Source organism: Apteryx mantelli, chromosome 15 (genome assembly GCF_036417845.1).
Source record: "Apteryx mantelli isolate bAptMan1 chromosome 15, bAptMan1.hap1, whole genome shotgun sequence".
Taxonomy (NCBI): domain Eukaryota; kingdom Metazoa; phylum Chordata; class Aves; order Apterygiformes; family Apterygidae; genus Apteryx; species Apteryx mantelli.
Window position 1 is genome coordinate 24,581,111 of NC_089992.1, and position 13,967 is coordinate 24,595,077.

At 41.3% G+C, this 13,967-nt stretch overlaps 1 protein-coding gene across 5 annotated transcripts in view; it reads right to left on the reverse strand.

The window, feature by feature from the left end:
- Positions 1-13,967, reverse strand: part of NEO1 (neogenin 1) — a 215,473-nt gene that overhangs the window by 42,861 nt on the left and 158,645 nt on the right. For all 5 annotated transcript variants that reach the window (XM_067305448.1, XM_067305447.1, XM_067305450.1 and 2 more), the window contains exons 8-11: positions 9,402-9,621; positions 2,217-2,371; positions 1,175-1,323; positions 367-505 (exon numbers count right to left, since the gene is read on the reverse strand). In XM_067305448.1, the coding sequence (XP_067161549.1) occupies positions 367-505; positions 1,175-1,323; positions 2,217-2,371; positions 9,402-9,621 (663 nt within the window). The remainder of the gene's footprint in view (positions 1-366; positions 506-1,174; positions 1,324-2,216; positions 2,372-9,401; positions 9,622-13,967) is intronic.

A 13,967-nucleotide genomic window follows, 5' to 3' on the forward strand; every position in this document is an offset into this window, starting at 1 on the left:
TGTAAAAATATTATAGAAGCTAAAAAATAATTTGGAGTTGTTGGGTTCAATATAATCTTGTTACTGTCTACTCTTAATACTTTGTAGAGACAATAACCCATGAAATGCACTGCTGATGTTGAAATTAAGGATGCTGTTGTTTCATTATTAGAACAGCAGATACTTTTGCAGGTATGGTAATTTTCCTGCATTCAATTCAGAAAGCCTCAAGGGGAGCTTTCGGCATGCACAGACATATGCAGCAACCAGATTATTAATGAAACAGGGCAGCGCTGAACAAAAGCTTAAAAGTCTTTCTGATTAAGAATCCACTTAAAAGAAATAACCGCATGATTCCTGAAAAAAAAACGAAATACAGCAGCTTACCGTCTGACAGGGTTCGTACAACAACATCTTGGGTAGAGACTCCGGGACCGTGTTTATTGTAAGCGACCACTCGGAAACTATACTCTGTGTATTTCTTTAATCCATTAACGGTATAGGAGAGGCCTCCTACATCGACATCCTGCTCATAAACAAACATACATACAAGTCAAGGTCGGAATCAGGTCTGCAACTATTAGAAACGTTTTAGATTCTCAGTGCAGTAACACTCAACGTCAGAAGCCTGTAGCCTGTGCAGTTAAACCCAGTTATACGCAGACTTTTTAAGAGAATAACCCTGGGCTTGCAAAATAGAAGTTCTACCTATGTGATTTAAGTCATAACATAGACACAGGGGCTGTAAATGAAAAGGGATCTTGCAAAGTTGCCTATTGGTAAAAACTGATACTATATTTTGAATAGCGGGAGGCAGAACTCAAAAAAGTAATTCTGAGGAATGCAACACATTCCTATTTCAAGAAGTGATGTCAAAATTATTTTAAATGCTAACAAAAATATTCATGAGAAGCAAAAAAGCTTCCCTCAGCTTTTTTTCTTAAAAGCTGGAATAAAATTCACGCACAATTAGATGCAAAATTAAGAGCCTGGGATTAATTATCCCAAAGTTATGATTACTTCTCAGGTGGCAACTGGACTTTTAATTTTCAATATTTCTGTATTTTAGGCTACGGCCTGTCAGAAAAATGAATGCTTGCCAAGCCCTTTCTAGAAATTTAAGGTAAAAATGCTATCAAAGAAGAAATGCTGTTAACGGCATTATGTACCACACGGAAAGAGCCAAGCTCTGTACCTGCTCGTTGTCCTGGCCCTTCTCCATGTAATAGAGCTTGTAGTTCTGGATTTCTCCATTGCCAGACAACGGCGTTTCCCACGTGACAGTAACCGAAGTGGGTGAGCTGGCAGACGCGCGAATATTGGGTGCTGGACCAGGAAGCTGAACTGAAATGCAAGCACAAAACTACGCCGGTCACCAAGCCTAACCGTGACATTTCGTGTTGCTAAATATTTTGGAGGCAACTTCACAAGTAATCAGCAGGAAGGAGGGTATACGCTCACATTTCAGCATTTCACACGGGTACGTTAGGGGGGAAAAGGCAGACCCAAATTTCCGAAAGAGACTGAGATTCAGCTCCCGGGTCAGATTTTTATTTTGTCCTCGGTGATCTTCACAGAGCACGAACGATGCATTTTGTTAAAGTGTTTCTTTTCCTCTTTTTTCCCACTGATGAGGATTTACAGCGCTCCTTTTAGAGCACAAAGTTTAGAGCATTTTGCAAGGAACACCCTATGGGGAGCCCTGAAGAGCGAGACACTGCCGCCACAGATGACGCTCAAGTATCTATACTGGTAACAGATGCAAAGAGCTTCACTTTAGCAAGTAAAATAGAGGCTTGAATAATTACCCGAGGTATTGCTTTAACTGTGGCATGCTCTATTTAAGCCTGGGAGTTTTTTTGGCTTTATAAGACCTATTTCTTAAACTGACTAAAACCTTTAATGTTTTAAAACTTACATTACTTCCCTTGGCTTTAACTTTAAATTAACACATTTTAATCTGAAAACATTAAAGCCATCTGTGTTGCAGTACAAGCCTAAATAGAAATATTAATATTGCAAAGCACCTTTTAAAAGATTCACGTATTTTATTGCCAGACCATATCACGCAAGCTTCCCAACGTGGTAACCTGGAAAATCATTCTGAAACTTTACTAGTAAGGTCCGCAAGCATGCTACTGGTGAAGAGTATCAACTTAGCCTGGGAAAAAGGTCATGAATGGAAAAAAGGAAAATCTATCACGAAGTCAAGACGACTAGAAATATTCCCAGCTTACCCTCGGGCTGAGTTGCCACCTTCAGGGGGACCGAGCTCTCTCCGGGGCCATGCTTGTTTTGAGCCACAACTCTGAAGACATAAACTGTTTCTGGCATCAGGTTTTGGATTGTCACCTGCATCTCTCCAGGACGACTTGTGTTTTCGACACGTTCCCTTTAGGAAAGCAAAGGTTCGGGTACGGAAACAATCATTGATTAGTAAGAGGATTTGGGGGGGGGGGGGGAATAAGAGAGTAGCTGATACTGGAATAAATCTAACATGTATCCTGTTTGAATATATCTCATGTGTTAATGACATGCTTAATTGTATCCCGCCAATTATACAGTAACGATAATCTGCCAAAATTGCTGGTGATTCTGATTTTGCAACTGATTTTTGCTTCTGATTTTGCAACTTCGCTTTGAAAAAACGTGCTCTAAAAAGCAAGTTAGACTCAGCATCACAAAGATGTGAGTAGTTCCACTGTTATTCTTATAACAGTGTGCAATAATTCACAGGGACAGTTTACCCCACTACTCTGAAGCCACAAGAAAAAAACATTTAAGAATCGTATACATTGTCTGGCTAGATTTAAGGCATTTTTGTTAATTCTGCTGGGCTGCTTTTCGTGCAGTCTTCAAAGAAGCTGTTTTACGATTTCCCCTTTCCTCCAAACTTTACTTAGTTCCTCCCTAACATTTGGATTTCTTAAAAACACCCCGAGGCCGGAGTCGCGCAGGCTCAGGCCGGCAGCCGCGGCACTGACGCCGGTGCCGCACAAGTCGTGGAGCCGACGAAAGGCAAAGCACGCTTTACGCCTGAATATTTTGCAACCGGCAAGATTACTGCCCTACTCGGAGTAAATCTCAGTTATAGCTCCCAACCAGGGGAGAAGTTGCTGGTTCAGGCAGGGCGAAAGCACGGTCTCGCCCTGAACGCAGTGCAGGACACTCAATCGTTTCTTATCACGCTCAGCGCTGAGATGAAGATTAGAAGATTAATCATCAACCAACTACAGCCTTCATTTGCAACGCATCGCTTCGGCCCCGCGAGCTGTCGCGCGGCTGAATTTGGGCACTGCCGTTCGCACACCGCCTTTTCTTGAAAGGGAACCAGCTACTTTGCCAATGGAAGTAGAAACAGTATCACAAGGGAGGAAACCAAACTATTTTCTGCTGAGTAAATAAAAGGAAAATGTGAAGGATGAGGACCAAACCCCTTCCCCTCCGCCTGGCACACTGCAGACAGCTCCACAGCAGAGGGCAGACGATCTTGGGCCCAGGATTAGCTGCTCTTCACTCATTTCTAAGGCAGAAGCCTCGGCAAAATTACTCCGCAAACCCTCCAGCCATTAAGGCTCAGTTCATATCATGGAATTAAGGTGCTAAAATCCCAATTTTTAATTTACTACTTTTTAAATCAACTAATGAGGCCGATTTGGCATAATTTGGTTTATAACATTTCAGAAACTGCGTTAATTCTACATTATGGAGTATCTATATACAGAGGGAAACACTGCTAACTGTAACTAGAAATCTGTTTAAACACACTTCTCCAGAACAGTCTCCTTCACGAAACTGAGCTAAAATGGCACCACATAAACAGCTTAATTTATTGCAGCTGTTTTTTTTAACTTCCACCTTTGAATGAACACCATCCCTATTCTGAATTATATATATTATACATATTATATATATTATATATTCTGAATTAAAAATGTCTGTGAAAGATTTCTCTTCTTCTCACATATATAAAGTATTTTCTGTGAGAATGAAGCTGATAGAGAAGCAAGAGACACACTACAGAAGTATCACACTCACTACAGAACACAACAGGGAAAAAGATAAAATATTTTCCGGCACTAACTTTTCCAGTTAGAGCAAGTGCAATATGTTTGTTTGGAAACGCATTTTCAGCTGGCTAGCTTCCTTTAAGATGCATCTTAGCTATAATGACTGGTTTCTGAAAATGCAGAATAAGTGCCAGCTGATTCACAGCTGTGGAACAACATTCATTTCTCATTGACATGCAAAATATTTTGCATTTTATACCTCAAGTGTAAAGGCACTCACTGATTTTATCTAGAGAAAACATCAGCAATCCAAGGTTGTTATTTAAAATTACAAATAAACCCTCAAATTATTTTAATGGAAAGACAACATTCATCAAAATCCACATAGACGTGTCAGTGTTGCAATTTTCAGTAATAACTGGGAGCTGTGCCTTCCATCCCAACAGTATGTTAAAGATATGTTGAGATTAATCTAATTAAGTGCCACATGAATCTCTCGTTTATGCTCTTTCTTAGGGAGCCTTGAGTGCCGTTGCCGAGCTCTGATGGGTTCAGGTAGGTGTAATAGGTAGTGCACCAGATGGTCTATATGAATAGCTCTACCACCCGACACAACATTATGGCTATTCTAACTCATTCCAGCTTAAACCCCAATTAAAAAACTCTGTAAACTAGCGTTAAGGTTTAAAATAGCTATCAAGTACTTAAGGGAAAAAAACTACAGCGATACACAGTTTGAAAATAGAAACAAGCGTTCATCTGGAAACTCGCAGTTTTAAGTTACACTTATTAAAAAGAAACCTTCAGGGAAGTACTCAAAAGTGAAGATTGTTTGTGTCAGCCAATGTCAACTCTGCCTCATCCCTGGTAAAGCCTGGCAGTGACTCAACCAGACATTTTGATAGTGTGATTACATAGGATTAAATTCCATTTTCTGTTTGAGGCATATTAAGCTGAACCGTGGCTTTAATACTATTTGAATATATCATACACATAATTTACCATTTCATACCAGTACTGTTAGCTATTTCATTTTTTTGTCTTAAAAGATTTTAAGTTCTTTGAAGTTCTTATGCCTGAGTGGTCTTCTGAAGTTTCATAGAATTAACATCCTCCTCAAATGCATTTGAAGTTTCAGACACTTTCCAGCGGATCTGTCTTGAATTTGGAATATTGAACAAAAGGATAAAGGTAACTATGTGACTATATGATCCATATTTTCTATCTACAATATTTTCTATCCGATCAGATTACTTGAATCCTTCCAGAAATATGACAGTAAACTCATGGGTCGCTCCCTAACTTCTCATGCGATTCTCTCAATAAAAGCACATCTCTTACATACTCAGGCCATCGGTACTGGATGAAGATATGCATCGTATGAAGAGCATCACCAGCTGGTTTCCCATTACATAGTCAGGGAAACAAGCCCAAAGAAGCTGGCCTGTGCTACCACCACAGCTGATTTCCACGCTTTGAGAAGCTCCTCTTCTATGTATCACTTTGGTTTCTCTGTTTTAAAGAGTAACCTTCAAGTCCTACAGCACATTATATGCACTTTGCTGTATCTGAAGGTCCACTGCTCCTGGACAGCTTCTCTCTCAATGCATGGCCAGTTCCCCATGGCACCTCCTCCTCCTCTGCTGCCACCTTGAGCTCCTCTGCTTCACTAACTGGCAGTTTCCCCGGATTTACCAGAATATTGGATCAGAGGGACTCAGGGTTTCTGCAAACTCTAAATATTATCAAAACCCAGCTTTCGTTATTTCAGGAGTTGATAGAAGCAACCATCACAATTTTGGCAGCACTGACATTTTTTGCTGTCATTTCCTATTTTCAGTTGCTTAAAATTTTCGGTAATATTCAACTTTGAGGCTTAGCATTTTTCCTCCAAGCAGACAAGGAGTTTAAAATGTGAAACACATAATTTCCCTGGGGGAGGGGGAGAGGGTCGAAGGGGATCTCCTTCTGAACAGCTTTGGCAGGAGGGCCTGGTTAGTCCAGGAGGGAAAGAAGTCATGCACCAGTCAGAAACATTTTGCAGCCCTCTGTGTAAGTTCAAAGTGCAAAACTGAGGAACACCTTCCCATGTTTCTGTGTGTATCTCATTTCCCTGAACAAATAAAAATACAATGAATGTAAAACAGCAGAAGAGGCATAGCCTCTGCTGGAACCAACACCTCGTGAACTGCACACCTTCTATACTGCAGAGAGACGTAAATGCTATTCCTAATATAAAAATGACTATCTGAGCCCTTCTAAGATGTATTAACGGATATCGGAATATCTAGTTAAGCCATTCCGCGTTACACAATCGTTCCTCTTCCTTCATTTTTTCAAAAGCCCAATTAAAAGGTAAGTAAATCAAATACCTAGTTTGATCACTGCCCAAATACAAGTGAAGAAGAAACAATGCTTCGCTTACTAAAAGGATCCAGTAATGCAGGGAAGGAAAATGAGACACGTAGGCAAAAATATTATAGTATGAGGAGATGCTACATATGCACTTAAGACCACAGCAAATATATGTGATCATGTATTATTCAAGGACTACAGAGCAACATTTATGTAGTGTTTTATAATGCTAGGAAAGAAAGAACGGTTGCACATCCAAACTTTGAAATTTTCGGACTTCTGATTGCTTGGTTATGTATGACATCTTCATCTATTTTTTATTCAATAACTAAGCAACTCTTCCACAAGGCCAAGCAGCTAGTCCACTTTTGGACATTAAGTACCACTTAATGCCCAAAAGCCAAGTAGAACGTGTGTTGATAGATTAATCACTTGTCTGTTCATTTACACTATTATTTACTGCTACTGTGCCTTTCAATTTCAAGTAACAATTCTATCCATTTATTTAATCTCTACACAATTAGTTACCTGTGTTTCTGTGCCTCTTCCTTAAAAGAATTTTTAAAAACTTAAGTGCACCTGTAAATCAACCCCCCCCACACACACATATGCACAGATACTCCCCCTCCAACAAGCTGATACAGGAAACTAGGTAAAAATAGGGAATTTTAGACTCTTCAGTGCAACAGTTAGGTAATTTATTGATTGCATAGAAATCACTCTAGGACTGGGAATTACAAAGAGTCATCAGACAAATTCAGTGGATGCCAGCATCCTACTCATCAGAGATTTTTGCTGACTTTCATCACAAGTGCCTAGAAATAAGGAAGGAGACAGTATTACAGGGCCAAAAAACTTTGGCAGATCTCCATTCTATCTTTACCTCTAAGAAAGGTAAACCTCTACCACGTTCACCACCTCAGCTTTTGTCCCTTTTAAAAATCAGCTGGGTTTGGGGAGGCAGGAGAGGTTAGCGCCACTTCAAATACGTTCAGGATTTGAATTCCCTTGAGCCTTACCTTTAAGCATCATCTCAAATTCGACTACAAGAGTTATTTCTGACCTTCCAGGTAGAAGGGAATACTCAGTTCAGTTTTAACTATTGCTCTCCTATCATACATAATGCATTTTTCTCATTGCTTAATCCAGATTAATGGCACCAAAATACAGTCCCTAATGAAGTGACACTGGCAGGCTGTCAGGACCATCAGGTCATATCTAATTTGAATAAGATGAAGCAAATAGCATCCATACTTGTCTTCAATGAGAAGGTGGAGGATGCTGATGCAGACAGACGGCCAAGTCCTTCAAATTACTTGCTCCCAACTAATTTACTTTTTTTAAGTTTTAATATTCTCATTCTCTAAATCCAGACTTAATGTCAGGTTTTCACAGTATTTTCATATCAATCTGCAAAATGTATGATACTGCCATCTTTATTAGGCATATCAAAAACCTTACAAAAAGACAGAGTAGCAGCAGAGGTTAGAAAATAATGAGTATCTGCTAATAAAAGGCTTTTGGATCCTATTTTGAACCTGATCCAGAAGAACGCTGAAGCAAAGATCTCCCTGAGGTCAGTGAAACCACCTGCTTACATATAAGCACCCGCTTAGGTACCTTGCTGTGTAAACTCTCTGCGGACTGCATTAACTGAACCCTGGAGGACTGTTTTGCAAGAACTGGAATCAGCACTTCCAGCAGATTGTCCTGTAATTTCTTTCCTGATTTATTCACCACCAGCTATGGGATGCCTCTTTCCCTTTGTTCTGTGCAATTCTTCTGACAACAGGAATATTGTCTAGATTTCCACAGTCTCATATGTAGCGGAAGGGGATGCACTTTCCCCCCTGCAAAAGCAAGACGCCATTTAGGGAGAGGCATGAAGCCACCTCCAGCAAATTACTTCCTGAAAACCCAGCTGGTAGAGCAGCTGCAACCAGAAATTTGGAGGAAAGGCAGGATGTAAGAATGGCTGGCAGGACACTTCCATTTTCCCTGTCTCACTTAAAATATCTCCAGTAGGAATGAATATTACCAAAGCAAGGAAGTAGAAGAACATTTGTGAGGCACAAAAAAATTTACTACTTGCCTCCCTTAGCTGTCATACATGAACCTGGACAAGATGCCCATCCACAGAATAAAAAACTATGGAAATTCACCGTGAATAATAGTGTGTTCTATATTCTTTATAAATAACTTTCTTAACTTTGAGTTTCATGATCTAGTCACTAAGTAGACAGATGATTTCCTGGTGAGTAATAAATCTGATAATCAAGCTAATTTGTAATTATTTAAGCACTGTTTAAAATGATTGTTAGCTCCAACTCCTCCAACCAAAGAGTTTCGCCTTATCACAACAATTTGAGACTTTAATTCTGAGCGGCTGATCCTATCAGTTAGAAAAATGGGTAGACTGCATTAAACCATTGGGATAGTATGTCAAAATTCATGAACGCTTCACATCCATGAAGTTCCTATTTGCAGTGATTGCTGGAGGAGAATCAGCATGTACCAGCCCCGGTTCTCTAGAATCAGACTACATTTAAGTGGTTTTAAAGCACGAAGTGACTGCTCTATCTCAAATAGCACGTGTATTATCCGACGGCTGTTTATGTGCCTATGGTAGATGGCATTTATAGCGGTGTCAGTATTTCTGAGGAGGTGTTACAGTCTATGAATGCTTTTAGTTTCTAAGCAGTCTGCTAAAAGCAGGTAGCAACTGTTTGCAGTCAATCAAAAATATGCACAAACAGTGTTTTAAGATCAAACTATTTAAGCTTACTCTTATGGAACGTTTTCTGTGAATCATATATATATATATATGATTAATACAAGTGAATGAAATGATTAAATGAAGTGATTAAAAATTAAATTCTGCTAATCATTTCCAGGAAGGGGGTGGCAGGAGGGAAGGGAACACAATCGCCCCTCAGTCTCTGCAACCCTTACTATTTTGGTCATTAAAGGCTAAAGCTTTACAGTCCTTCTACGCAAAGCTAGCATGAAGAGGGGCCATGAACGAGAACAACCCATTTTACATGTATAGATCTTTACCTGTTTATACCTTCCTTGGTGTAGAAGATTGAATAGGTGAGGTTGTCTCCTTGAGGGTCTGATGCGGGCGTCCGCCACGTCAGTCTGATGAAGCGAGTGGAGACGAGGGTGGCCACAACATCCCGCGGGGCTGAAGGCAACGGTCCAGTTGTTGCTGGTGCTAGATGGTCATTAGTGGCACTGGTCAGTGAAGTGGGAGGTAATGTTGGGATGGCAACATCTTGTCATGTGCAAACATTGGGGAATATGAAGGGCAAACATCACCACGGTTTAAAAAAAGAAAACAGGGAAAAAAAACAAAAGAAATAAACAAAACCACGATGGGAAACAAAACAAAATGAACACACAAAAAAGGCCATTAAACTGAAGGCTGACATGCAGGCAAAGGTAACTACTGAAAACTAATGGGAAATATTAAAGGACACATCACTGTAGAGCAAGCAGACCAAATCTCCACTGTAATGGAAGTGGCAAGGGAAAGGGAAGGGTGGAAATTGAGGATAAAATATGACCTCCTAAGAGGACATACCAGTGGCAAACAATGTTTTCATTTCTTTGTAAACCAGATGTGATACCAAACATTTAGAAATAAAAACTCGTACTATTTTTTCAAAAACACGTCCAGACCCAATTTTCTACTTTATTTCAGTAACATGCAGGATTAATTTATACTATTCTCAATCATAAAAAAGACAGATGGAGTATACAAAATTCATTAAAGGAGTGCAAACTTATCCAGGTTTTGCAATTGAAAACTGAAGTCAGTTCATGTAATAACTGCTTTCTGAACCGGTTGGGGTCTACTGCTGCCAACGGTAAGGCGCGCTGATAAACTTCACATGCCAGAGGAAATAGAGGCTTTTTCCTAATTTCCACTAATGTCAGTATTTTCTTTTCATCAGTGTTCTTCCTCCCTCTCATAACATACACTACAACATTTTAAAAAGATGCTAACAAGCATAAAAAAACTCTTGCTTCACGCTACATGAAGACTTTACAGACTTTTTTGTGGTGTTAAGTCACGTATGTCTTCCTGTATTACTATTTTAAAGCCAGGCTAAATCTCTAGGATTACTGCATGAAAAGGCTGGCAAGCTACGAGCAAAAGCTGTGACATACAAATAGTTGTTCTCCAAATCCTATTAAAGCAGTCCCTCCGATCCTCCAGTACATCTAACACGAATATTCTGAGCAGCGGGGCTCCAGTTACCATAAAGTATTACAGGAAGCACAATTGGTAACGTTTAAAGTTCAGGTTACCCTGAATTTTTCAGATGAAGTAGATTCTTAACCATTTATCAAGTTTAAGCCATATGAGGACATGTTCCACACTGGAGTCTATGCTGCCAAATACATTGATTTGCTCATTAATTATGGAAACTAACTAAAGTGGCTCAGATATTCCCAAAAAAGAAGTTCAGGACAAGCACAGCTTTTGTTGCGAGCTGGAGCATCTCCACCTAAAGTACTGCTAGAATATACAAACTTGTGTCATGATAGACAAGGAGGAAGCTGCATACAAAAACAATGATTGAAACAGAAGTTGTTATCTGCACAACCAAACCCAGGGAGTACCTTCAGGCAGACACACTGCGAACATCTCTACTACATTCAGAAGCCTATAATTAAAGAATAGCTTGATTTTAAATTCTAAAAAACATTGTCAACCAAAGAATCATCCCACATGTAGGTCTTGACCTAGCAGAACTCTCATTTTCCATTTCTATTTCTTAGGCAACTACTGACAATGGTGAAAGAATAAAACATTTGCTTTAATCAGACTTGCACAATGTAATAAAATTATGTGGACAGAACTATGAAACTATGAAATCCATTGTTTCATATGAAACAATACTCTACACAATACCACAAAGAAAAGCATGTATTTCTTGGGACCCGCAACGACCACAAAGGAGGCCGAGCTCCGTTTTTTCTGCTACGTGGGACGCCGGTGAGGTCCTCCGCAAATTCTTCCCCTCCCACTCATCAGCGTGCCTGGAACCCTTCCACCACTCTTCCACCTCTCCCCAAACTCTCATCCAAGGTTTTATCTCCGCTCCCAGATACTGCCTGGAGTGTCAGCTGGGAAAATTTCACTCCCCCAACAAGTACCAGCGTAAACACAATTAGCAATTTAATTACATTTCAATTAAATGTTCCTCCTTGCTTTGATACTAAAATCAAAACTTCACTTCAGTAACTCTGTATTTAGAGGACTCTGTAAGACTCCCAGAGCCTAGACCATACCTGCTTTGATACTGAAAACACAGATCACAGAAAGACAGGTAGTCAAGAACGCCTTCCTTCTTAACTAACCTTTCCACACAGCGATAGCCCCAGATTACCATTAAGTATTCTCCAAAATCCCCTCACCCAGACTAGTGGACTACACCATTAATTTCACATTCACTGCAAAATCTGTACTATTCTTATGTCCCTTTAATTAGGTTTTTTTTTTTTTTTTAAACACAAATAGGCCAGATTTCAGCTCTTGCTCCAAACTCAAAGAGGCCCTATAGCCCAAGGACATCTTTGTTATCGAAGACACTACCCAGTAGCGGATGTCTCATTTCAGCCCTTGTTCACAGGTGCAGTTCAATATACCAGGGGCCAAAAGCAGTACCTCAGGGCAGAGATGTTAGCTAAAGCTATCAGCACTTACAGTTACCACTGCAGCCTTACTCCAACCTACAATATCACCATTCCTCAGAGCCATGAACACTGAAGTGTGCTGTGGGCAATTTTTTGGACACCAGTGCTGGATGACCCAGTAAGAGAGATGCTTTCCTGGATCTGCTATTCATAAATATGAAAAATTTGCTCAGGCAGCTGACAGCCGATGGCAATCTTAGTTGATGTGACCATCAGATGGCAGAATTTAAGATCCTGAGGAAAGTGAGGAAGACAAAGGCATAATAAAGACACTGGACTACAGGAGAACAAACTGCAGCTTGTTCACAGGACACGCAGGATCCCGTGGACAGCTGCCTACGAGCAAAGGGGCCCAGGAGAGATGGTTGATCTTCAAGGACGGGCTCCTCAAAGCACAGGAACAGTCCATTTCAATGGGCAAGAAAACAAGCAGGCATGGCAAGAAGCCAGCTTGGCTGAACAGGGAACCCCTGGCCAAGCTCAAACACAAAAAGTGTGAGAGAGGCAAAAACAGAGACAGGCTACCCAAAAGAAATATAGAAGCACCACTTAGGCCTGCAGAGGGAGGAAGAGGAGAGTCAAAGCTTGACTGCGTTTGAAATTGGGGAGGGATGTGGAGGGCAACAAGGAAGGCTTCTACAGGCACAATGGCAGCAAAAGGAAGACCAATGTAAATGCAGACTTGCTGCTGAACGGTGATGAAGGACATGGAAAGTGCCGAGGAACTCAGTGCCTTCTTTGTCACTGTATTTGCTGGCAAGATCTGCTCTTAGGCCTCGCTGGCCTCTGCGCCTAGTAACAGCGTGGGGATCGCAGCAGAGGAGGACTGAGTTACGGACAAGTTAAGCAAATACAACATACACAAACCCATAGGGCTGGGTGAGAAGTATCTGACGGTACTGAGGAAGCTGGCTGACGTCACTGTGAGACCTCTATCGGCTTCCAACGTTCATGGCTTTTAGGGGGAGGTTCCTGAGGACTGCGATGCAGCAAACATCACACCCCTCTTCAAAATCACAAGGGCAGGATCCAGGGAGCTACACACTGGTCAGCCTCACCTCCATCTCCAGGAAGCTTATGGAGCAAATCCTCCTGAAAGCCATGCCCAGGGACAGGAGGGAGAAGGTGCTGATGGAGAAAACCCAGCATGGCTTTACCAAGGGCAAATTGCGCCTGAGCAGCTCTGCAGCCGCCTCAGATGAAGTGACTGGCCCTGTGGTGCAGAGGAGAGGAGTGGAGGTTGCTTCCTTTGCCTTTAGCAAGGCCTTTGACACAGTCTCCCAAAGTCTCCCTGCAGCTAAACTGGGGACATATGGACTGGGTGGGTGGACTGCGCAGCTTGTGCAAAGCTGGCCGGTCCATCAGGCTTCTGGCGTAGTGGTGAATGGGTGAAGACTCAGCAGCAGCCAGCTATGAGTGGCGTTACTCAGGGCTTGCTGCTGGGGCAGCTGGGGCTTCAGGTCTTCATCAGTGACCCAGGTAATGGGTCAGAGTGTGTCCTCACCTCCAAGTCTGGAGATGATACCAAATTGGGAGGAGCGGTCGATACACTGGAAGACAGAGCTGCTATTCAGAGGGAGCCCAACACAGACAAATGCAAAGTCCTGCAGCAGGGCCAGGGTAGCTTACCAACATTAATCTCGCTTCTCATAAATGATAATTAGAGTGCCAATTCAATACCATATTTAAGTGCATACTTAACTTGAGTACACACACGGTTCCAATTACACCAGCCAGGCTTCTCCTATATTTATATTTGAGCTGGTATTAATAGTTCCCCTGGACTGGAGCCTTAATCATTGCACTTTTCTTGATTCCCCTCACACAATTTTGCCACTGAGGATCACGGTTCTGCAAAACACTTGCTCAGTGCTTGCAGTTTTCAGCATCCTTCCCATGGTGTCTGCTTAATTG